The sequence below is a fragment of the Poromitra crassiceps genome, assembly GCF_964638095.1.
Source record: "Poromitra crassiceps genome assembly, chromosome: 9".
In the NCBI taxonomy this organism is placed as follows: domain Eukaryota; kingdom Metazoa; phylum Chordata; class Actinopteri; order Beryciformes; family Melamphaidae; genus Poromitra; species Poromitra crassiceps.
This window is the reverse complement of record NC_139630.1, coordinates 4,654,660-4,681,466: the sequence shown is the minus strand read 5'-3', so window position 1 is coordinate 4,681,466 and position 26,807 is coordinate 4,654,660. Positions and strand designations below refer to the sequence as shown.

Here is a 26,807-nt window from a genome sequence, read left to right as displayed (position 1 = left end):
TGCTTTCCATGTCTGGTTTATTTTTGGCCGCGTGCAGCCAGGCATGAACTCGGTACAAGTTGTGAGCATTGTGGAGCAAAACAGAGGGCTTCTGGGGCCAGTTGCACCAAGTGGTCTTACGACTGGTCTTAAGCTACGCCGGTTGGTGCAAGCCTTTTTCTCACTAAGACCGGTCGTAAATATTACGCCTGGTCAGGAGGAGGCGTAAGGTGCCTGTGCCTGTGGTAGTCTATCAGCGGAGATCTGCTGTGATTGAGTCCTCACCGTCCTCATCATCGTAAAGTCGCCTTCGAAAGCATGACGTTCGATTATAACGAACTAGTTGTGTGGCTTAGCCTTCCCAAATGTTGAGGGTCGTTTTTTAAAATTGAATACATAGAATTGGGAACGTTACATTAAATTTCATTCAGACTGTCTGGCACTCAATCGCCGCCATTTTGCTCCGGAGTGAGCGTAGTGGCACAGTGACGCTCCAAGCAGGTCGCGAGGCACATTTTTGTGCCAATCAGGGGGCATTCCCCGGCAATTCACATGGATGCGCATTGCTACGACCGGCGTAGTTAAGACCAGACGTAAGCCCTGTTGGTGCAACAGGCGTAAATCCACTCTAAAGACTGGTCTTAACTAAGACCGATGTAGGAGTTACGACCAGGCATAGTTAAGACCACTTGGTGCAACTGGCTCCTGGTGTGAATGGCCAGGCTCCTGCTCAAGCTGAATTTATGCACTGCACCGCTTCCGTTTCCAGTGTGTTTGCACTGTCAGGCCGGAGATATACTTTGAACTACATGTCCGTTTTGGAGCGTACTGCACACATGCAGTGTTCATTTGGACAGGACGTGCACGACCAACACACCCGGACTAGGGCCATATGAATTCCGCAAAACGGAAAAACAAGGAATATTGCAGAAGTTTCCATAATTTGGCTGAAACTGCTAAAAGGTAGGCCTAATTATGGTAGTAACCTAAATGATTTCGTAACTGTAAAATAGGCCTAGAAAATAATTCCATTTTGGATTGGGGCGTACTGAGAAGGAGGTCAGTCTTGATTGGGACCCTTACGACACCTCACAACTTGGTTTCCACTTTGAGAGACATGTGGAAGAGGCTGTCTGAGAGAGACAAGTCATCAAGAAAACAACAAATATCAATTCCTAACGCCTACATTACAATTAAAATGGGGAAAAAACTGAATCTGGGATAAATAAAACAGATTTGAATTTGGCCCTAACCTGGACACATGGACACAGGCTATACACATGAACACAAGTAGAAAAGCAAGTATAAGTATATTCACCTTATGTAGCCACGCCCATTTTACCCAGTTGTGTGGTCGTGTCACGACTTCCGGCTAAAAAATAAAATAAAATAAAATGGCTGGCTGCTCCAATATCATCTAACCATCGACATAAATAAATAGCATCTAACTCTGAATTAACTCATTCTCTGCCAAGGACGTACCCGGACGTACTTTTAACAATGGCGTTCTGTGCCAAGGACGTACTCGGACGTACTTTTATGTTTTGGTTGTTTACATTACATCAGACACTTTCCCAGCCTGTGACATTGTTTCAAGTCAAACTGATAAAAGGAACCCGCTAGTTTAGTATTTATGGGTGGAGCCTGTGGTCGAAACAGAGTCCGACCCAGAGTTCTCGGATGGCGACGATGACGAGGAAGACGCCGGCGTTTTTGTTGTTGCTCTACGACGGAGCGCCAGGGCGACGAAGGCTCCCCTTCACAGCGTTCTGATCCGTCTGACACAGATGAATCGGAGGAGGAGAAATGGGTGCCACTTGGAGAGAGCGATGACGATGGTAAAAAGTAGCCTATTTTTTGTATCGCGTTTGAGATGAAATGATCACACACAGCCGTCTGTGTCACATAAACATTTCAAAGTTTACAGCACTAACGTAGCTATTGTGTGATCTTCTGTGCTAACGTTAGTTATGAGAGGTAACGTTACAGCACTCGTTATTCCTGTGTGTGTGTGTGTGTGTGTGTGTGTGTGTGAGAGAGAGAGAGTGAGAGTGTGTGAGTGTGACCACATAAGGGTTCGTTCCATTTGTTTATGCTTTTATCAAGCTAAGCTAAAAATCCACATGGCAACTGTAAAAGTAAATTATTTATTTGATTTTGTGCACATATTTATCATACTTTGATATTTTGTGTTTTCAGACTCTGAGTCGATGGAGGCGCAGTCCAGTCCTAGTCCCAGTCCTGTGTGTAGTCCTACACCACCTATTTCGGAAAGACCATGTCTCGAAATAGGTTCCAACTTATTCTGAGGTTCTTCCATTTTACTGACAATACTGTAGCAAGGAGGCTGCGGCCAAGCCTCATCTGTCAAGAAACCCCAGGGGCCAGACTCTCTCTCTCTGTAGCCGCTCACTGGGCGGGATGGACCGACACAGCTCCCTCAAATACATTCTCTTATTTTTTATTTTTTATTTATTTATTTGGGAAAACAAATACTGTATGTCTGATGTGTCACTGAGGCAAAAAATAAAAGGCTCAAAAGAGAGTTCTGCTTGAAACGGTGTCCTTCACTAAAAACCTCTTTTTCTCCTATTTCTCTCCCAAGGAGGGCATTTTTAGTGAAAACAAGCTAACTTCCACTGCTTGTAACTAAACAAGGAAACATGGTAGAGTTTCAGTTTTTTACAAGGGGTAAGAAGAGAGTCTCTGCTTTATTGTGAGATATGTTGTGTAATTTTATTCCTAGCACAGAATATTCTGTGGGTCCTGGAAGATCAGGAAATATGCTCAAAATCCTGGCACTGGGAGCACACAGACCGAAATGACCCTGGCAGAGAATGAGTTAACTAATAATTTGTCCAATTGTATGTAACATACCAAATAAAAGCAAACGGCAATATCTAAGAATGCAACACCATGTAACTGGCTCGTTAAGTCTCGCATTCCAGGGAATTACGTTAACGTCTGCGGGTCTTATTGACGTAAGTGGCTCGAGCGCTCGGAGGAGAGAAAACTATCTGAAGCTTTCTTTGTTGGAGTCCAGGTATGTTTTACAAGAAAGTGCTCGTCATTGTCGATGATAACGTTATCTGACCTGGCTAACAGTGGATACTCGCTTGCTTGCTGTGTACCGAGCTCAAAGTAGTAGGCTACGTTCTTTATTTTACCCCCTGCACTGTCCGCTCCAAAAACAACTCTCTTTATTTTGCGCCGTGACCTCCGGAAGTGTTAACACATTCACTGCCAGCCGTTTTTTTTTTACTGTAGGTAGCTTCTGCCAGAGGTTTTTTTTGAGGATTCTGCCTCATTTTACAAGAGCCGAGGATTATTTTCTGCTTGGACTTTGTGAACACAAAGTTCACAAAAGTACTAATAGAATGTGTGCTTTCTCTGTCTAAAAGAGTTAGTTTGTAGAGTTAGTAGTTATGTAGATATTAGCCGTTGAGTACAGCATGGTTTCAGCGTCTGAGACTGAAAGCTGAGATAATCGCAGTTTTGTGAAATTCAATCAAACAGGCAGAACAGTCACTTTAACCATTTATTTTTGGCATCAGTGAGAGATCAGACATCTAAACAATATAGTTCTGAACGCCCTCTCCTTCAAACTCCTCCCTCCGTGGGCGTGTCTGGTGGCTTTCAGCAGCGTTTGTCACAAGCGAGTTTCTACTGCCTGTCTGAGCAGTGAGCAGCCTCCCTCCCTGGGAGTGTGGATGGGGCTCACTCGTTTCTTGGGTTTGAGAGCTTTGATGAAGCTTTGTGCGATTCTAGGCTTTATGCTGCGTGTTTCAAAGTGTGTTTTCCACCCAGTCTATTTTTGGAACCCCCCACCGTTGTGCGCCCGTGTGCACCAGCGTGAAAGTGTTTTCGCCTACAGTATGAGAATGAGGCTCGTTCGTTTCTGGGTTTTCGGTTGAGAAACCCCAAGAAACGGGGTTTCTTTTGCGATTCTGGTCTTATTTATGCTGCGTGTTTCAAAGTGTGTTGCACCCATAATCTATTATGCAAATTTGCAATCCCCCACCGCCAGCAATCAGCGCGAAAGCGAAAGCGTTTTCGCCAATCCATTTTACAGTATGAGAATGGTTTCATTGCGCGTTCCCCTGCAGTTTTGGCTCGACTTTTTCTAGTCTGGAGAGCACTGTCGCCACTTAGTGGGTCGGTGGAATGGGTTGTACACGTTCGGTGGCTCCAATATTTTTATAGGAGACGTGGGGGGCGTTGATCCACGTCCCACCGTCAATTTTTTTTTTTTTTTTTTTTTTTGACGACTCAACTCGTCATTGGCAGTCAACCGTTGGATTTTTTTTGACGACTCAACTCGTCATTGGCAGTGAACGTGTTAACAGGACCCGGAAGAATTTGGCCCACTGTAAGGTCTGAACATAAGGTGAATACTGTTATCTCTCTTAGAACTTCTGGGGCTGGCCTACTGGCTGTCCCAAGAGTTGGAAGAAAACACGGTGAAGCAACGTCTTGCGATCATGCAACACAGAGCTGGAATAACCTCCCACATGATCATAGACACGCCCTGACTCCTCCCACATGGTCATAGACACGCCCTGACTCCTCCCACATGATCATAGACACGCCCTGACTCCTCCCACATGATCATAGACACGCCCTGACTCGTCCCACATGATCATAGACACGCCCTGACTCTGACCACTTTTAGCTCCAAGCTTCACACATCTCTGTTCTGCATTGCCTACTCAACACTAATGGAACCGCACAATTTGACTTTTTGTCATCTTGTATCTTCTGCATCTCTTGCCTGTAATTTGCACTTTTTAATTTCTCTTGTATTCCTCTGTGAAGCACTTTAATTAATTGCCTCTGTGAATGAATGTGCTATAGAAATAAAGTCCTTGCCTATTGCTACGCTCCGATAGATCACAATCATAATATTAAGCTGCAGCCCCTTTTCACAATCCACATCTCAATTGTCTCAAAGCTTAAAAGCGTAAAAGTTCTTCTCAAACTCCTCTGCTTCTCATCTCCTCTTCTGTGATTGTTATAGATTTAATAAGGGAAATCAATACGGGGCTAATTGCTTTCACAAGGATTCAGATCATCAGTGCACTTCATGATAGAGTCAAGAGTGCCACTAATATGATGTACATTCAGTCTGTGTACTGTATTATCAACACTAACATCATTGAATTGAATGTAATACTTAATTCAACTTGGAACTTAAAGGCAAAGGTTTGGAGTTTTGGAATGAGAAACCTTCTCCTTCTTGAATGCTACATGGTAACGTGACGGGGCCAGATGCTTTGTTACACAGAACCTTCCGTTTATCACCGTCAACTTCAACCACAGGACCGCCTCCTCGTTCACCACTGGACCGCCTCCTCCTTCACCACAGGACCGCCTCCTCCTTCACCACAGGACCGCCTCCTCCTTCCTCGGTCACTGATTGGTCCAAACGTACGTATATCTGGCAGCATGACAAGATGGATTTCTCGCGCGATCGTGATCTCCTGAATCCAGCTGCCTCGCAAGGTTAGCTGCACGGACCACCATTCAAAAAGCTGTTTGAGTGTTTTGCTTTGTTTTTAGTTCACTCTGTATAACAACCACCAGCCACCAGACAAATGGCTTTTTTAACTTTGACTCTATCTGGCGAGTTAGCATAGCATACACTAAGACTAAGACTAAGACTAAGACTAACACTAACACTAACACTAAAGGTCCTTACACATCAAGAGCGATGCGAATATACGGCACGAAATTGCGATGCGAGTTTTGACCCACCTGTCAATCACAGCCACAGATGTGTACACGTCGGAAGCGAATTTCTGAAAAATCGACCGTGGTTCGAAAAAATAAACACCGCAAAAACGCTCAGCGAAACTTCGCCGTTGGTATGCACGGTTGCATTGACTGATATAGGTTCGGAAAATATTATTGACGTGCGAATTAATCGCACAAAAAAAACGTGCTCGGTGTGTAAGGACCTTAAGACTAACACTAAGACTAACACTAAGACTAAAGGTCCTTACACATCGGGAGCGTTTTTTTCGTGCGATTAATTCGCACGTCAATAATATTTCCCGAACCTATATCAGTCAATGCAACCGTGCATACCAACGGCGAAGTTTCGCTGAGCGTTATTGCGGTGTTTATTTTTTCGAACCACGGTCGATTTTTCAGAAATTCGCTTCCGACGTGTACACATCTGTGGCTGTGATTGACAGGTGGGTCAAAACTCGCATCGCAATTTCGTGCCATATATTCGCATCGCTCTTGATGTGTAAGGACCTCAACACTAAGACTAAGACTAAGACTAACACTAACACTAAGACTAAGACTAACTCACTGGCAGCAAAGCACCATGAGGAAGTGCTAATCTACTGTAAACATCTTGTCGACAGGTGAAGCAGTGAAGCCGGGGGCTGAACTTTAGGAGGAACCGGGCCTTGTGGCCGCTGGACAAAAAGGTTAGTTTCCGCCCCAAATTTGTCCCCTCTTGCTTCTCAGAGCGCACTGAACTTTAAAGGCTATGGCGGCCATTTTCCTGCTGAATTAATTGGGTCAATCTCATTGGGATCTGCTGGTGTTTTCCCCTAGCCTCGGCCTAAAGGTTAGGTTTTATGCTGTAAGGCTTCTGCATTGGAGGCCAGCGCTTTTCATTATGACAAAGGTCACCGACACAAAGTTGATCTAGGCTGGATATGAGCGGTACGGAGGATAATAAAACAAATATCAGCTCGCTCTCACACACGCAGTGCAAGTTACGCACATAAAGACACAGACCGACGTCTTATGCAGGCACAATAACCTCACTCACTCACACACACACACACACACACACACACACACACACACACCAATGTTGTTGGTGTATGTAGCTACACACACGCTACACTACTAATCTACACTGTGCACACTACTGATCTCCCAAAGTCTCCAGTTTCCACCGCAGGGCTTTCCTGTAAGTCTCAGACCTGATAAGGCACACAATACAGAACTAAGCGCACGCACGCACAAACACACACACACAAACACACACACGCACGCACACACACACACACACGCACGCACACACACACACACGCACACACACACACAAAACAACAACAAAGAAAGCTGATCTTAGCATTCCTTAAAGAGCGGCTCAGGAGAGAAAGCGGAGGTGTTTTCGTAACGGGAGTCACAGTAATTTATTTGTGCGTGTGTGTGTCTGTGTGTGTGTGTGTGTGTGTGTGTGTGCGTGTGTGTGTGTCTGTGTGTGTGTGTGTGTGTGTGTGCGTGTGTGTGTGTGTGTGTGTGTGTGTTTGTGTGTGTGTGTGTGTGTGTGTGTGTGTGTGTGTGTGTGTGTGTGTGTGTGTGTGTGTGTGTGTGTGTGTGTGTGTGCGTGCGTGTGTTCCAGGGCCCTATCAGTGTGTCCCACCTTCTTCCCCCTCCATGGCGATGGGCCCGGCCAGAGGTGTCTCCCCACTCTTCAGACAGTTGTGGATGTAGGTGGCCTTCCAGCGGGCGTACTTCCTGTGTTGGATGTTCTGTAAGGAGGGGGGGGGGGGGGGGAGTGGGGGGTAAGTAGAGAATGGAAAGGGGGGGGGGGGGGGGGGGGGTGAGAGTGGGGGGTAAGTAGAGAATGGAAAGGGGGGGGGGGGGGGGTGGTAGATGGTAGAAAGGAGGGGTGGAAGGTAGGAGGGAAAAATGACAGGTATTAGTTGGCATGGGGTAGATCATGGTAGGGACAAAATACGTACAGCAGGAGGTTGGGGTAATTGGTAAGAAGTAGGCGTGGTAAACGGTAGGTGTTGGTTTGGCAGGCGTAAGGAATGGGGGTCATTGGTAGGGGTGACAAAGGGTAGGTATTAGTCGGCAGTGTGGGGCAGTTGGTAGGGAGTAGGTATGTAGGGCAGGAGAGAACGGTTGGAGTTGGGAAAGGGTAAGTGATAGAGATGGTATGGGGTAGTAGGTACGGAGTAGGGGTGGTGAAAGGGCAGGTATTCGTTTGTAGGGGCAAGGGGTGAGGAGTAGTTGGGTACGTATTAGTTAGGGGGAGGCAATAAGTTGGTGGTAGTAGGTACCAAGTGTGATAAAGGTATCAGTTGGTAGTTGGTAGGGAGAATGGAGGGCAGGGGGTAGGGGTAGAAGTGGTAAAGGATGAGGGTACGGGGTAAGTAAAGGCGGTGAGGGGTATTTGGTACGGAATAGGGTAACAAGTAGTTTGGCAGGGGCGATAAGAGGGTGGATATTAGTTGGCAGGGGTGGGGTAAGTTGCAGGGTCAAGGGTCGTAAAGGGTAGGTAATAGTTGGTAGTGGGTGATGGATGGAGGGGTAGGTGGTTGGAAGTCAGTATGGAGGTCAGGAAGTAGGGGTCGATGTGGGAGGGTAGATAGTAGGGGTAGTTAGTTGGGGCAGTAGGAAGTTAGTGGGGTCAGGAGAATTGAGGAGAAATAATCAGGTTTACACTGAAGTGAACCAGATCAGGTTTACACTGAAGTGAACCAGATCAGGTTTACACTGAAGTGAACCAGATCAGGTTTACACTGAAGTGAACCAGATCAGGTTTACACTGAAGTGAACCAGATAAGAATGAATGGCTAACTTCCTGCCTGCAGCAGATAAGAGACATGGATAAAAACACAATGGAGCAGAGACGGAGAGGTAAGGCTGCTGCTGCTGCTGGCATGTGGGACTGTGTTTGTTCAGCCCAACACTTACCGTAACGCAGGGCGCTGAAATAACACAATATGAGTCATGCAGAGAGGCAAGAGGCTAAATGTTAGCGTGGAACGGCTCTTTCACACACGCTGATATGTGATAAAGAAAATAACTGATGCCATCACCAGAGGAATTTTACTTTTTAATCTCCTAGACACGGTGGGTGCTGGATTACTTTCAATATTTTACCTGAGCGTAGGACTTTAAAAATGGGAGCATACCTCCAGGTGGTCACCTGCTGTCTTCCTGGCTGCCTGTCCAACAGACTAAATGAATGATGATGAACTGACTGATGCACTCAATGAGTCAAGGCAGGAAACACTTTTTCGTCAGCCGGCCACAGCGGCTGGGCAATTAACTGAAAATGTATCGAAACCGACATTTACAACCTCTAACCGACTTAATCTTAATCTTGCTCATGTCAACTAATGAATTAATTAATGCTAATTTGGTTAATACTTTCCCCAATTTATGGATGAGGGTTTCCAACTTCCATGATTGGAAGTTGGAAACCTTCATTACTGTTTTGCTTACACCTGTGTTTACCCTGCCTTTTCGACACAGAATGGCCCCCGTGACTAGGGTCTATTCCCCAGCACTTGGCCTGTGGCTGGTGTTAACTCCTCCACATGCCCACAGCCGTGATGTCTCAATCTGCCCACTACAACGAGCTGTGAGACAAGTCAAACATAAACACAATATTCCCGTCGGCCTCAACGGGCAATAAAGTTTTCAATCTCCAGTCCATATAGTAGGGGTGTGCCGAAAAATCGTTTCTTAGATGCATCGCGATGAGACACGTAACGATTCAAATCGATGCAAAATGTTCGATTATCGATTACTTTTCCTGACCACAGAAACAGAGCCGTAGCGCCCGGAACGAAAAAAGCCGGCCGGACAGTTTTAAGGGACGGACTCATAAGACCAACTGTAAACAGAGAAAATGGCGGCGGCAGCTAACGTGCTAGCTGCTCTGACAGGGCGAAAAGAATCTCAACCTCCATTGCTACCTTCATAGCTAAGGATTTACGTCCATACGCTGTCGTCGACAACACAGGCTTTCGCGCTATGATGCGTACATTGGAACCGAGATACCAAGTACCGACGCGAAAGTATTTCACCCAGAAAGCAGTTCCTCAACTGTACGACGAGACCAAAACCGAAGTACTGGAATCCCTGAAGAAAGCATGCAGGGTGGCTATAACATGTGATGCATGGACTTCAGTCGCAACTCAATCGTATGTCATGGTAACGGCACACTTCACAAGTGACAACGACTGGGAACTGGTGAGTTATGTCCTCCAGACAAGAGTGATGACTGAGAGCCACACGGGTGCACATACAGCTGAGCTGTTGCTAAAAGTAGCAGCAAAACGTTTGCTTGTTGTGGGATGCTATGCTGCTCACTGGTCATTTGTAAAGGATTTTCTTTGGAAGTCTTTATTTATTATTTATGAATAAGCTATTTGTTTTGTATTAAACAAACATGCTAGTACCGAAATCTGTGAAAAAAGCAGAGGATTTTGGTTAAAAGTTTTATTTTCTATTACTGAATAGAATAAACAGAATAAGCTATTTTTGTATTAATCCTGCCAGTACAGAAAACTGTGAAATCAGCAGAATAAGCTATTTGTTTTTTATATTAATCCTAAATCTGTGAAAACAGCAGAGAATTTTGGTTAAAAGAAAATAAGTCTTATTTCTAAAGGCACTTTATTTAAAATAATCTCACCTGTAATTTGTTGTAAATAAGAGCAGCTTTTTGTTGTGGGAAATGTTTTGGATGTATTGTTTGGTCTGATTGATCTAAATAAAAGATAATGGAGGTAAATTTGTTTGTTTACTTTAATTAATGGATACTGACAAAGAAATCCTGTGTGAAATCACAGTGTGTAGCATGATGTGTAGCACGATGTGTAGCACGATGTGTAGCACAGTGTGTAGCACAGTGTGTAGCACGATGTGTAGCACGATGTGTAGCACAGTGTGTAGCACAGTGTGTAGCACGATGTGTAGCACGATGTGTAGCACAGTGTGTAGCACAGTGTGTAGCACGATGTGTAGCACAGTGTGTAGCACAGTGTGTAGCACAGTGTGTAGCACGATGTGTAGCACAGTGTGTAGCACAGTGTGTAGCACAGTGTGTAGCACAGTGTGTAGCACGATGTGTAGCACGATGTGTAGCACAGTGTGTAGCACGATGTGTAGCACAGTGTGTAGCACGATGTGTAGCACAGTGTGTAGCACAGTGTGTAGCACGATGTGTAGCACAGTGTGTAGCACAGTGTGTAGCACGATGTGTAGCATGATGTTAACACTGCCGGGGTGAAGGATCCCATTACCCATCATTATCAAACAAGAGGCACTTTAGCTGCCTACTGTCATCCTGCCATAATCACCAGGATATATTAAATCACCAGTTATGCTAATTAGGCCATTCATTAAGTTTATTAACACGTTAATTGCCAACAACGAGTTGAGTCGTCAAACACAATCCAGCTGTTCACTGCCACCGACGAGTTGAGTCGTCAAAAAATATATATATTTTTTTTTTGACGGTGCTACGTGGATCAATGCCCCCCGCGTCTCCTATGGAGATATTGGAAGTATTGAATGTGTATAATCTATTTTACCGACCAGCTAGGTGGCGACGGTCCTCTCCCGACAGATATAAAGTCAACCAAAAGCAGCCGCCTCCCGCGGCTGCTTCCTCCAAGGAAGGAAATCAAGGAAATGGCTTGGCGATTTTACAGTCAGAAACGAACGAGCCTCATTCTCATACTGTAGGCGGGGACGCTTTCGCGCTGCTGCGGTGGGGGGTTCCAGAAATGGACTGTGTGGCTACTGTCCATGGTGGGCAGCATAAAGCCTAGAGTCGCACGGGGCTTCATCGGGGCTCTCAAACCCAAGAGACGAGTGAGACCTACAGTATCCACACTCGCTGCCAGGGAGGCAGGCTGCTCAAACTCGCTGCCAGGCTCCCAGCAGCAGAGCACTCACTTGTGACAAACGCAGGCTGAAAGCCACTAGACACGCCCACGGAGGGAGGAGTTGAAGGAGAGGGCGTTCGGAACTATATTGTTTGGATGTCTGATCTCTCACTGATGCCAAAAATAAATGGTTAAAGTGACTGTTCTGCGTGATTGAATTTCACAAAACTGCGATTATCTCAGCTTCCTGTCTCACACGCTAAAACCATGCTGTACTCAACGGCTAATATCTACATAACTACTAACTCTACAAACTAACTCTTTTAGACAGAGAAAGCACACATTCTATTAGTACTTTTGTGAACTTTGTGTTGACAAACTCCAAGCAGAAAATAATCCTCGGCTCTTGTAAAATGAGCCAGAATCCTCAAAAAAACGGCTTGGCAAAAGCTACCTACAGCAAAAAAAAAACGGCTGGCAGTCAATGTGTTAACACGTTCACTGCCAATGACGAGTTGACTCGTCAAAAAAAATCCAACGGTTGACTGCCAATGACGAGTTGACTCGTCAAAAAAAAAAAAAAAAAAAAAAATTGACGGTGGGGACGTGGATCAACGTCTCCTATAAAAATATTGGAGCCACCGAACGTGTACAACCCATTCCACCGACCCACTAAGTGGCGACAGTGCTCTCCAGACTAGAAAAAGCCGAGCCAAAACTGCAGGGGAATGCGCGAGGAAACCATTCTCATACTGTAAAATGGATTGGCGAAAACGCTTTCGCTTTCGCGCATTATCGCGCTGGGAGCTGGCGGTGGGGGATTGCAAATTTGCATAATAGATTATGCGTGCAACACACTTTGAAACACCGGCAGAAAGCCCACAATCGCACGCAGCTTCATTGCAGCTGAGCTCACAACCGAAACGACTCATGCAGACTCGCCCAAAGAGCAGCCGCCAGCAGCCAGGCAGCACAGACAGGCAGAGCCTCGCTTGTGACAAACGCTGCAAAGCCACCAGAGACACACCCACGGAGGGAGGAGTTTGAAGGAGAGGGGGGTTTCCTGCTGCTATGGAGGAAATTACTGTTCAAAACTATTGTTTAGATGTCTGACGTCTTACGCCAAAAATAAATGGTTAAAGTGACTGTTCTATCGAATTTCACAAAAAGCCATTTATCTCAGAATAAATTTTCAGACGCTGAAACCATGCTGTATTCTACTGCTAATGCCTACATAACTACTAACTCTACAAACTAACTCTTTTAGACAGAGAAAGCACACATTCTATTAGTTCTTTTGAGATCATTTGTGTTCACAAAATCTTAGCAGAAAATAATCCTCGGCTCTTAAAAAAGATGAGCCAGAATCCTCAAAAAAAAAACTTGGCAGAACCTACCTACAGTATTGAAAAAACGGCTGGCAGTGAATGTGTTAATACATGAATTAGCACATTTTTTTCTCTAGGTCTACATACTTTTAATTTGCATGTTTTCCCTCTAGGTCTACATACTTATGGGTGGTATTCATATGAATAGTTTTACCTTTTTTTCTTTTTCTTTTTACATTTTACAATAATAGTAAAGACATCAAAACGGAAATAACACAAATGGTATTTTGGAGTGACCCAAAAGGTTTTCAACAAATCAAAACTTTGGATTATCTGAAGTAGCTGCCCTTTTGCCTTGATGGAAAGGCAAAAACTTGATGAAGACATTCATTCATACATAGCAAATCATTAAATGAACAAAAACAGCTCTCACTCTGCAGGACTCAATGGCCACGTATTACAACAAAACCTTCAAGGGTTCCCACCCTCCATGACCTCTTCCTCAAATATGAATTAAAAGTTGATGGTTAATTAAAAAATAACCATCAACTATCTGAACTTGAAGCATTCATTTGCTTTTCGCTTTAAAAGCAGGGAGTATTATTATATTAACTCTATCAACAAAAAAACTAATAATAATATTTTCCTCCAACAAGATGGTCTCGACTGTTTCAGGGCCAGACACGCTTCTCCACGACACTGACAGTAGAAATAAACAATGACCCTATATGAACTGAAAGTGATTGCATAACAAGCATCCAAAATGCATTTTGGAACAAGGTGTTTCAGAGCTGCAGGCAACGGTTTGTCCATCAATCAACAAACAATTGTCAAGTCCTAAAAACAAACAAACAAAAACAAACAAAAATGTCAAAGAAATGGAATCATTAAGATTTTTTTTGTCAATATCTTTCACACTTATTTGACAGTATTCAAGAAAAAAAAGCACAATTAAAATAACATTACTTTTCGAAAATCATCATTATTATGTTTTATATACAGTAACTTTCAGCATGCTTGGGGGGGAACTTAAAGTCGAGCTGAACCCAAAAATTGTATTTATTATTTTATTTGATTTTATTTTAGTTCAAATACCAAATCACAAAAATCGAATTTATTTCGTTTTTCACACTTTTTCACATCAAAAGTTCATTTTTGAAGATTTCATTTATAACAGTAATCTACAGTTGGCTGACATCACCTAGTACTAGGGCTGTGAATCTTCACTGGCCTCACGATTCGATTCGATTACGATTCAGAGGGCTACGATTCGATTCGATAACGATTATCGATGCATCTCGATGCATCTCGATGCATCTTAAATCGATGCATCACTTTTTTCCCCGAATACATGATTTTTTTTCTCACTTTCTTTTTTCTCACTGTGTGGCTACTTTTAAAATAAAAGTGCATTTAGAATTGCATTGTATTATGATCCATAATTAAAATAAACAACTGCATGTACTTCCATTATATTTTATTTGATTATATATATAAAAATAATAATAATAATAATAATAATAATAATAATAATAATAATAATAATAATAATAATAATAATAATAATAATAATCGATTTTTGACATTTGTTAATCGATGCAGAATCGTGCAGGTCCGCATCGCGATGCATCTTATAATCGATTATATATAATCTTCCCGGGGAGAGCACCACATGGCCACAACATGCTGAATCCCACTCGATTTGGGGGTGGAACACACCAGGATTGGCCAAAGCCCAATCGAGTCCCCGGGCTCCCGAGTGTGGCCCATAACTGTCTGTAGTGCAACTTCAGTCCACCTGTGTAACAAACACACCCTGTATTTATTTCTCATAACTATTCAGCTCAACTTTTCTTCTAAACATCAAAATAATAAATGAAATAAGACTTCTGCCTATAGTGCAACTTGAGAAAAGGCTAATAAAAACACAAGCAGTGAATGGATTGGCTTACAGCTGAGCTGCCTTATAAACTTCAAAACTCACAAATTCACACAATATAGGGCCTAGGCATGGGTCGGTTTGAACATTTTGAAACCGGTTCGATATTCCCCAAAAAAACGTATCAAAGCGGCTGCAGTTGGTGGCGATAATGCACCTCTAAGCTGGTATGCTGCCAACCAGCATGAACACTGAATACAAATAAGCAGAACCTTTTAACTGTAACAACACACTGTTTTTATTTCTCATAACTATTCAGCTTAACTTTTCTTCAAACATCAACATAATAAACAAAATAAGACTTTTACCTACTAGTGCAACTTGAGAAGAGGCTAATATGAACAATAGTGCAATCAGAATGGACTGGCAAAAAAAAAAAAAAAAAAAAAAAGAGTTTTTCGGTTTGCACGTGATCAAACCGGTTTGGGCTCGTACACCGAACCGAACCGGTAAAACTGGAAATCGACCCATGCCTAGTGGGGAGCCTGTTTATTGATCCTAGCAGGGAAAGTCTCTTTTGTCTTTGCCTTCCAGGGCCAGCCTCCATCCTCACCGTGCCGCCCTGCTGTCCAACACAGGGACCACATGAAGAGAGGAGGAGGAGAGAGGCAGCGAGGGAGAGAGTGAGAGAGAGAGAGAGAGAGGGAGGGAGGGAGAGGGAGGCAGCGAGGGAGTGAGAGAGAGAGAGGGAGGGAGGGAGAGAGGGAGGGAGGGAGAGGGAGGGAAGGAGGGAGGGAGGGAAGGAAGGAGGGAGGGAGGAAGGGAGAGAGGGAGGGAGCAGGAGGGAAGGAGGGAGGGAAGGAGGGAGGGAGAAAGAGGCAGCGAGGGAGTGAGATAGAGAGAGAGGGAGGGAGGGAGAGAGGGAGGGAGGGAGAGGGAGGGAGGGAGGGAGAAGGAGGCAGCGAGGGAGTGAGATAGAGAGAGAGGGAGAGGGAGGGAAGGAAGGAAGGAGGGAGGGAGGGAAAGGAGGCAGCGAGGGAGCGAGGGAGTGAGATAGAGAGAGAGGGAGGGAGGGAGGGAGGGAGAGTGGGAGGGAGGGAGGGAAGCAGGGAGGGAGAGTGGGAGGGAGGGAGAGAGAAGGAGGCAGCAAGGGAGTGAGGGAGTGAGATAGAGAGAGATGGAGGGAGGGAAGGAGGGAGGGAGAGAGAAGGAGGCAGCAAGGGAGCGAGGGAGTGAGATAGAGAGAGAGGGAGGGAGGGAAGGAGGGAGGGAGGGAGAAGGAGGCAGCGAGGGAGCGAGGGAGTGAGATAGAGAGAGAGGGAGGGAGGGAAGGAGGGAGGGAGAGAGAAGGAGGCAGCAAGGGAGTGAGGGAGAGGGAGGGAGGGAGGGATGCAGGGAAGGAGGGAGGAAGGGAGAGAGGGAGGGAGAAGGAGGCAGCGAGGGAATGAGATAGAGAGAGAGAGGGAGGGAGGGAGAGAGGGAGGGAGAAGGAGGCAGCGAGGGAGTGAGATAGAGAGAGAGGGAGGGAGGGAAGGAGGGAGGGAGGAAGGGAAGGAGGGAGAGGGAGGGAGAAGGAGGCAGCGAGGGAGTGAGATAGAGAGAGAGGGAGGGAGAGGGAGGGAGGGAGAGGGAGGGAGAAGGAGGCAGCGAGGGAGCGAGGGAGTGAGATAGAGAGAGAGGGAGGGAGGGAGAGAGGGAGGGAGGGAGAGGGAGGGAAGGAGGGAGGGAGGGAAGGAAGGAGGGAGGGAAGGAAGGAGGGAGGGAGGGAGAAGGAGGCAGCGAGGGAGTGAGATAGAGAGAGAGGGAGGGAGGGAAGGAGGGAGGGAGGAAGGGAAGGAGGGAGGGAGAGTGGGAGGGAGGGAGAGAGAAGGAGGCAGCAAGGGAGTGAGGGAGAGAGAGAGGGAGGGAGAAAGGGAGGGGATTTTGGAGCGAGGGAGGGAGGGAGGCTGTGAGCTGCCTGCCTGCTGGACAACAGACTTACTCAACACTCACTCCACTCAGCTCAGTCAGGAAGTTGCTGAAAACCTCTTTCTACTGCCTGAAACCCAATCAGCTGTCTGTCTGTCTGTCTGTCTGTGTGTGTGTGTGTGTGTGTGTGTCTGTCTGTCTGTCTGTCTGTCTGTCTGTCTGTCTGTATGTCTGTCTGTGTGTCTGTCTGTGTGTCTGTCTGTGACGCACTCACCACCGCTCTAAGAGGATGCATTGTCTGATGGCGGACTCTGTGTGTGTGTGTGTGTGTGTGTGTGTGTGTGTGTGTGTGTGTGTGTGTGTTCCAGCAGGCCTGCCTCGGTGTAACAGTGAAATGGAGGGACCTAAGTGTCTTGTTGATGTTTTAATGGCTTCTGGGTGACAAGGACACCATGTACCTGTAGTGAAAGGCTGTCCCTGTGGTCTGTTATAGACTACTTTCAGGGACAAATGCCAGACTGAACACCAGGTAATTGGGGACGGCTTGTCCAATTCGGGACAAAAGCTGTGTCCCCAATTTGGAAAAAGCAGATTTTGGGGTCAATGGTTATACTGTAAGTTACGGTTAAGGTTAGGGTTAGGGTAAGCATTACAGGGGTTCCCAACCTGTTTTGGCTCGTGACCCTATTTTGATGTAGCAAAAATCTAGGGACCTGCGAAATTCAAATTCCGGTACACCATCGATAATGTCATCAGTGACATCATCAGTGATGTCACATAGTATGCTTCTTTTTCCCGCAAAATTCTGATTTCAATCTGAGAATTCTGACTTTAATCTCAAAACTCTAAGTATTTCCACAAAATTCTGACAGTAACTCGGAATTCTGACTTTAATCTCAGAATTCTGACTTTATTCTCAGAATCCTGATTTAAAGTTATAATCTCAAAGGTTTTCATCGAGAAAAAAAAATACATATATATATTAACACGTTGACTGCCAAGAACGAGTTGAGTCGTCAAACACAATCCAGCTGTTCACTGCCAACGACGACTTGACTCGTCAAACTGTTTTTTCAGTGGTTTCCACTAGGTGAGGCCCTTGGGCAATAGGTGAATGTGGATCCGACCTCTCCCGCTGCCCCGGAAGTACTCCAACAAAGATTTCTATATAAGGAAGGCGGGCTCCTTTGATCGCGTGGGTTGAAGTAGGTTGGCAATAGATTGAGACAGACAGCATTACATAGCGATTTATACATAGAGAATTTCAGCAATTTAGCGTCAGATTTAGAGCGAGTTGGTTAGCGTAGTTGATTTAGTTTGTAGTTGTTAGTACAGTAGTAGTGTTTAGTATAGTCTTCATAGTAGACTTAGTTTAGATACTTAGTTCGCGCGTAGTTACAGTTAGTGTTCATTGTAGTTAGCTTAGCACATTTAGCATTAGCGTCAGTTCATTTTAGTATTTAGCCTTTATTCTAGTTCAGTTTATTCTAGTTCAGTTTGATCGAGTTGGTAGCCGGTAGATTAGCCTTATTTCAGTTCAGTTTGAGCTAGTCGTAGCAGTAGTTGTTTTATTTCAGTTTAGTTGGGAGCGGGTGGCGTGTTTGTGCCATGCCGGCAAAACGCAAGCGGTCTTCGGCGGCCACACGCAAGCGATCGGCCGATCAGAGATCACTGCTGGATTTCTTTTCTGTACGAAATGAGCTTGTGCCGGAGACCGATTCCGAGGTCTCGGATGATGAACGGGGTGAGCCTCTGGATGTCGCGGTTGCGGCTGCTGGACTGACTGAGTCCGAGTCGAGTGACATCACGTCTTCCCCAGACGTGGAGGACTCTGAAGATGAGTGGGCCCCATCCAGGAGCGAAGGTCCACAGAGCAGTGGTAAGACGATGTTTGAGATGACTTGTGTAACTTGTGTAAATGTAATTACTATGACTGTACAAAAGCCAGCAGTCAGTCAATTCATTTTACTGAATTTCACACTCTGAAGATGAGCCTGAAGCAGCCAGCTGTAGCGGTACAGCACCTGGTGCCACAGCCTCTCGTGCCAGGAAAATGGGTAAGAGCACACTTCAGAATCAGGTTTATTTTGTCAGTCCCCATGGGGTGGGAGGGAGGGAGGGAAAAAGAAAAAGAAAAAGTTTTCATACTGTATTTTGTGATATCCTTGTGTTTCTGTGAAAACTGAGAAATAAAGTGATAAAAAAAAAAGAATCAGGTTTATTTTCACATCACAGGTTCCAGCCAGAATTCCAGAAATTCTAGAACTCCAGAATTCAGTACCACACATATAAAAAACACTATTTTATGGTAATTATGTATTTCTATAATTTGCAGATGGAGCTGGAAGTGGGACACGTCCTCGGCCTGCAGGTCCTGAGTGGTGTGGCGTTGACTGGGAGCCAACCCACATCCCATTCACAGCAGAACCGGGTCCTCATAGTGGTGGTGCTGCTCAACCAGTGGAGTTCTTCCAGCTCTTCCTGGACGATGAGCTGCTCCAGGCCATTGTAGTCCAAACTAACTTGTATGCACACCAGTGCATCAGTCAGGTCAGTGAGGCTCTGCCACATTCAAGGCTTGGGAAGTGGAAGGACACTACAGTGGCAGAACTCAAGAGCTTCTTGGGACTATATTTCCTGACTGGGATTGTCAAGAAGCCTGAACTGGCCATGTACTGGACCACAAATGAAGTGACTGCTACCCCCCACTTCCCCAGAACCATGTCTCGCAACCGCTTTCAGCTCCTGACACGATTCCTCCATTTCAGTAACAATTTTGATGTTGATGGTGCAGACAAGTTGTTCAAGGTCCGGCCAGTTTTGAACGACCTGTTAGAAAAGTTCAGAGCCATGTTGACACCAAGTCAAAACATCAGTATTGATGAGGGGATGCTCCTGTGGCGTGGGCGGTTGGCCTTCAAGGTGTACAACCCACAGAAACCCATAAAGTATGGGATAAAATCATACATCCTCTGTGACTCCCAGACAGGTTACTGCTACAGCATGAAGCCCTACTGTGGTGAGCGGTCCACCCTAGGCGAGACAGTGGAGTTCCTCCTCGGGGACTTGGCAGGAGGAGGTGTGGGAGGAGGTGGGGGCTGGGGTGGGGGAGGTGGGGGGTGGCGGGGAGGAGGTGGGGGGTGGGGGGGAGGGCAGTGACCAACCTGCAACCAGGCCGGGCCGGGCACCATACCTGGACCCTCCAAGCAGGCTGGATGTCAATCTAGCGGGCCATTACATGGCCATGTATCCAGCCTCACTCAAAAAAGCTGGCCCAACGAGGAGGTGTAGAGTTTGTAAAGAGAGAGGTGTTAGAAGCGAGACACGCTACCGTTGTGTCCTGTGTAATGTCCCATTACACAGGGCTGCCTGCTATGAGGTGTACCACTCAGAGAAGAACCGTGCTCGGTGGCACAAGTAGGCATGGGTCGTAAAAAAAAAAAAAAAATGCCTGTTTTTGATGCACTTTGTTTGATTGTTTGCTAGCTAGCAGGAATACATAAAAAGCACCTGCCGATTTTCATGTAACTTACTGGATGGGTGTAACATGGGCCAAGGAAGTACCCATTACATTTTGGAGCAGTTCTGGATTCGGTGTACGAGCCCAAACCGGTTTGATCACGAACCGAAAAAACCTATAAAAAAAAAAAACATGTAAAAAAAAAAAAAAGCTGAGTGACCTGTGGTCTGCTGTTGTTTTGTATTTATTTTGACATTTATTTATTTTATTATGGTATTATTCCTCCATTATTGAAAACAACTATTGTTCAGATGTCTGATGTCTCACTGATTTCAAAAATAAATGGTTAAAGTGACTTTTGTGCCTGTTTGATTGAATTTCACAAAACTGCGATTATCTCAGCTTTCTGCCTCAGACCCTGAAACCATGCTGTACTCAACGGCTAATATCTACATAACTACTAACTCTACAAACTAACTCTTTTAGACAGAGAAAGTACACATTCTATTAGTACTTTTGAGATATTGTATGTTCACAAAGTCCAAGCAGAAACGAATCCTCGGCTCTTGTAAAATGAGCCAGAATCCTCAAAAAACGGCTTGGCAGAAGCTACCTACAGCAAGAAAAAAACGGCTGGCAGTCAATGTGTTAAATTGAGTGCCAGCCACTTTTGGAGAACGGACCAGAGTGCCAGAGTTTCAGAGCGTTTTCAGTGATTTCTCGAGGCCCACAGAATATTGTGTGATATTACTATGTAAACAGCGAACACGCACAAAGAACGATGAGACTCTCTTCTATCATCTGCAAAAAAAAGTTTATTGATACCATTTTCCGTTCTTTAGTTATGAGCCGGAGAAGATAGGTTGTTTTGAGCAAAAAGACACGTTTCAAATTAGAAGCTGAGTTATTCCGCCTTTTGTGAAATGAAGCATTTCAAGCACATTCACTGAGTCTGAAGCTAATATTTTCTGATGTAGTAACGTGGTGTAGTTGTGTGGTGCCCTGCGTGCCCCACCCCCTCTCCCCCCCTCAGCTGCAAACTCCTCCCCACACTAACACACAGCCTAACACACACCCAGTCTATTTTCGGAGCGCTCCGTTTTTGTGCGGCGGCTCCCAGCGCGACACGGAAATGCCAAACCGGACTGCAGGGAAAGGTTTGGCCCTTCGGCGTCGGGTGCTGCCTTTCTGGTGGCTAATCGTGTGGAGAAACTATGCAGACAGACAGACAGAGACAGAGAGGCTCAGTTGTGGGCGCGGATTGACTGCTGTTCGCAGCCAACGTCAGCTGCAGACAGCGCAATCTATATGGCTCTGGCTGCAGCATGAGCGGTTTCTCTTTCATCATGGGGCTTTTTCCTGCTGCTTTCCGGACCTTTCTCTAATCTGGAGAGCACTGTCGCCACCTAATGAGTCCGTAAAATAGGTTATACACCTTCAATAGCTACAATATTTGTACAGGAGATGCCTGAGGCTTTGATCCACGTCCCACCGTCAAAAAACGCAATTGACGAACATACTCGTCCTTGGCACTCTACGTTACTAAACGAATTGACGAACATACTCGTCCTTGGCACTCTACGTTACTAAACGAATTGACGAACATACTCGTCCTTGGCACTCTACGTTAGTATCTGAATTGACGAACATACTCGTCCTTGGCACTCTACGTTAGTATCTGAATTGACGAACATACTCGTCCTTGGCACTCAATGAGTTAAGAGTCACTCACAATGTTAATTGAGGCTATGGTCCATTGATGGAAGCCTTTGCAGTATATAGTGACATTATGTGACATTAGTAATGTCACATAATGCAACACTGTTTGGATGTCACCTGCAATTACCACTCATCGCCATAGGTGTCACCCAAGAGAACAAAGCTGAAATCTTACAGATTATCACTTTAAACTCAGAACTAAAAAAAAAAAGAAAAAATCTCAAGTGACCCTAATCATCATCGGTAGTATTAAACTGGGTCTGGTGTAAAAAAAAAAAGAGAGAAAAAAGACGGGGAAAAGACATTTCAGGCGACCCTATTTGAATTCCAGGCGACCCCACTTAGGGTCGCGACCCTAAAGTTGGGAACCACTGGGGTAAGGGTTAGGTGTAGGGAAGTAGTGGTTATGGTTAGGTAAGTCTCCAGGGAATGAATGTAAGTCTATGTAATGTCCCGAAAAGATGCGCCAGATGAAATTTCCTAAAAGGATAATAAAGTTAAACTTGACTTGATTTGATTTGATTGTGAACTGGCTGGAAATGTCAACAAACGTGTGCCTGTGGATAATACATGCTGAACAGGAAGTTCCCATATTGGGAAGCTGAAATTCACTAATGATGATGAAGAGTGTTGTAAATAACATCACCTAAATATGTCTGCACATTCACTTGTGCTGACTCGCTAGCTAGCTAGATAATGACAGCGATGAACGCAGTACTATAGTGGGGATGAAAGATATTGACAAAAAGCATAATTGTGATTATTTGTCAGAAGAATATTGCAATTATGATTTAAACTCTGATTCATATATCATCACTTCATCATTCATATATCACTTTTTCATAATGATACTATCTGTAGAACTTTTAAATTGTTAAATAAAAGTGATTTTGATCAAATAAAATAAAATAAAAAAGGATTCACTGAGATTGAGTCTGATGAAAGGTTGAGTCATGGACCAAAGATTACCTGCAGCTGTAAAAGAAATCATTGCTCTGTAATCTGCTCAGGACAGCGCTCTCTCTGTCTTAACTAAGTAACTGCATCCTCTGCTATTGGAAATTGCACAAGTGCATATTCATCTATTGCCCCAACTACCCTGCCTCTGCATCACAGATAACCTGATCAAGATTCAAGATTCAAGATTTTTATTGTCACTCCATGGTACAAGTATCACGTGTGAAATTCTGGTGCTGTGAACTCCGTTTACAACATAGTACAAATATAACAGGGCATATGAGTGCAAAAACAACAAGAGACACAACAAGCAATAAGGCAGTAGAGTGATAAGACAAGTCAGAGACAGTGGCATATTCACTGCACATAGGTGCACATGTCATGTGCATACTTTGGACGTACTTAAACACGTACTTATGTGATCCATACATACTGTAGATCTCAGCTGTCATCATTGTTATTATCATACAATAATGGTATTACTTGGTATTTACACTGACACGCAGACGACACCCAACTCTATATAAGTCTTTCCTATGCTCCCTTAGACTCACTCTGTCAGTGCATTGACCAAATAAATGACTGGATGCGCCAGAATTTCGTCCAGCTAAACAAAGGCAAAACAGAGGTGTCTTCGGTCCCAAAGAACAAAGGCTTAAAATCACTGCATGCCTTGAGTCTCTATCCCTGAAGACAAAGGATCAAGTTAAAAATCTTGGCGTTATTATTGTTTCCGATCTCAATTTCAACTCCCACATTAAGTCAATCAGAAAATCAGCTTTTTATCATCTTAAAAATATAGCAAGAATTAGGGGCTACATGTCCAGACAGACAGGATCTTAAAAAACTAATTCACGCCTTCATCTATAGTAGGTTAGACTACTGCAATAGCCTTTTCTCTGGTCTCTCCAAAAAATAACTTAGGCAACTTCAGCTCATTCAGAATGCTGCTGCTAGAGTTCTAATGAAGACTAAGAAAGCTGATCATATCACTCCAGTTCTTAAGTCCTTACACTGGTTGCCAGTGTGTCATAGAATAGATTTTAAAATACTGTTATTAGTCTATAAATCACTTAATGGCCTAGGCCCAAAATACATAGCTGAATTGCTCCCACGCTACGAACCGTCTAGAACTCTCAGCTCAGCAGGGTCCAGCTTACTAACTGTCCCTAGGATCAGATCAAATGATGGGAAAGCCGCATTCACCCACTATGCTTCTGCTAGCTGGAACAATCTGCCTGAAGACCTCAGATCTGCCCCAACCTTACTTACTTTTAAAAATAGACTAAAGACTTTTATGTTTACCCTAGACTCAGCCCTCAGTCTTAATCCGTTTCACTCCTGTAAGACTGAGAATATTACTATTTAAATCTTTGCATAACGTTAGGTGGCGCTGTTGGAAGCCTTGCATCGGAGAACCAATCATGAGTGTTGTGGGCGGGCCTGCTTTCTGGGGGCAGTGACGCTCATGCAGAACCAGTGTCTCGCAAAACATCGCCGCGTTTGCGGAGAAACATATGAATCACTTAGAAACAAACATAACCTGTTAATAGGACGTGTTTCATCCGGCCCCGGCGGCTAGAGGTCTTTTCCCCAGCGATAAACCAGACTCCCGAGGCTAACGTTACAGAGCCTGCTGATGACTCACAGTAGCAAGCGGACCACTTCCGGGTAGGAAACATTATTGTAAAATAAACAACAGCTATAAATTTTGTTTGGAGCATATCAGCTTCATGCTCTGTGTTAGGACTATGATAAATGGCATTGCCGCTACCAAATAAAATTCTAATAACAAATGTAGGCGTGTCTGCTGCCGGCCGTTCTCGCCGGGCTCGGACAGACAGTTTCTGACAGTGAAATTCCCAGACGTTTGGTGGCGCAGCTCACCCCAAACGTCTGGGAGCCGAGACTATGTTTACCCTCGCTTTTAACTGCTGACAGATTGAAATTGGGTTTTATTCCTCTGTAAGTTTTTAACTATTTTTGCAACTACTCTGTTGTGATGCTTTTAAATGTCTATTTTATCCTCTTCTTTTATTCTCTTATTTTCTTGTGTCGACCATCTTATGTGAAGCACTTTGAATTGCCTCTATCTGATTTTATGCAAACCCAATGCTGTGGCATGTACGGGCAACAGAAGACGCAAGGTACCAGTAGAGGGTATGCTTGGCGTCCAAACTACAGTATAAAGACACAGCTGTTATGAAATGTCTATTTTATGCTATTTTTTTATTTTTTCTAATGTCATCCATTTTATGTGAAGCACTTTGAACTGCATCTGTGTATGAAATGTGCTATACAAATAAACTTGACTTGACTTGACATGCTTGTGTCTCGTTAAGGCAGCCACTTTTGTTATATGCTGGTATAGACACTGCAGAGCGCGCCATACTGAAAATCCACACCCAACGTAGGGGAAAACAATGTCGCTAACAAGGACAGCCTGACAAGGTATTTCCTTGTTCTCTGAATAGACAATTATGTTAAAGAAATGTCATTATTTCAGCACACTGCCTCCAACAGAGAGGGAAATGTTCATTGAAAAGATTGACGTAGTTGGCTTCCATCAATGTCCTTTTTCATTACTCCAATAAAGCTGGATAAATCATCCGACGCAGCGGCCTGAAGTGAAATGCTTTGACAATGTACCACTACTTAATTAAATCACCAGGTAAGATAATAAATTGACCTTGAATAATTACACTTAATATGAAAGATCTGAAATGCAGCTATACTTTTCAGACTATAAGTTTGAGCGACACTGACGGTTGGATTGTTGCTAAGTTAACTATCTTAGGTTAGCTAACAGGTTAGTTAGATCTCTCATCACTTTTGCACTGTGGCCTGGCAGTCAACACAGAGCAAGATATCCTGACCCACAAATGAACACAGCTCATCTGTTTTATAGAGAGGAGGTGGCTCTCTAATGTTAGCTTAGTAGCAACCTAATGTTAGGACAGCCTGGTAGCTTTTAAACAGAGTTTACCTTTTTTTTTACTTCAGTAAAATTTCAGTAATATTATACCAGTTACTTTGTCAAGTAACTCAAGTTACAAATTGAGTATTTTTGTTTTTAAATCAAAGCACATATTTAAATAAAGATACAATCATTTTCGAATCAAACTGTGTTTTTATGCAAATAACCACTATAGATGACAATAACAAAGGAAAAGGATAACATTTAGAATTTTGGATAGTTTACACTGACTGCAAGGCGGTTGAGATTATTTTTCGGGATGGTTCCGGGGCAGCGATGTCATTCTGCTGCTGCTGTTGTTTTGGTGAACGTAATGCAAAAGTAGTGTGATAAGTAATGAGTTACTCTACACAGATAGTAATATTGTAAAGTAACGTATTACTTTCAAATGAAAGTAACTAGTAATGTGTAGTATATTACATTTTTAAAGTAACTTGCCCAACACTGGTCACGGTAGCTACATCCATATTTTTTATATGGTCTATAGTCAACTGCTGGAGAGACAGTTGACGGTCGGAGAGACGGCATCCGGTACGGGATGGGTTTAGCACCCCAGCCTGGCTCTCTCATGAGGGAGAAATCCACAAACGCTACGGATTAGCCTCCCGAAAATCTGTGTAAACATCGGCGCGGCCTGTCAGCTGTCAGCACCTCACCACAACCTTTGGTGTGCGTTATTTTGCCTTTTACGCCATGATGGTATGGCATGGTAGGATTGCCCTCTTTACCAGGGAGGGTCTGGTGAGACGAAGGAGGAGTGCGGCCGGGAAAACCACAGGGCCTGAGCCTCCATGCACTGAAGGGTCTTTCAATACTGCGGTGTAGCACTAGCTCTATTGCAGCGGATTGGGTGTGATCAGCCCTTCCGCGGGCAACGTTGCAGACAGAGTAGGAAGGCTGATCCATAGCGGCTGCTTCCGGGACGCGGGTCGGGGTCTTAATCGGCCTCGGCTGGGTCTACTGGGCGAGGGTGTATGATGTTGGATAGACCCGA

The 26,807-nt window shown here is 44.6% G+C and overlaps 1 protein-coding gene across 1 annotated transcript in view; it reads right to left on the bottom strand.

Moving 5' to 3' along the window:
- The window catches only part of vta1 (vesicle (multivesicular body) trafficking 1), a 190,482-nt gene that overhangs the window by 68,760 nt on the left and 94,915 nt on the right, over positions 1-26,807 (bottom strand). Inside the window, exon 5 of the mRNA XM_083643155.1 lies at positions 7,373-7,481. Coding sequence (XP_083499281.1) covers positions 7,373-7,481 — 109 coding nt within the window. The remainder of the gene's footprint in view (positions 1-7,372; positions 7,482-26,807) is intronic.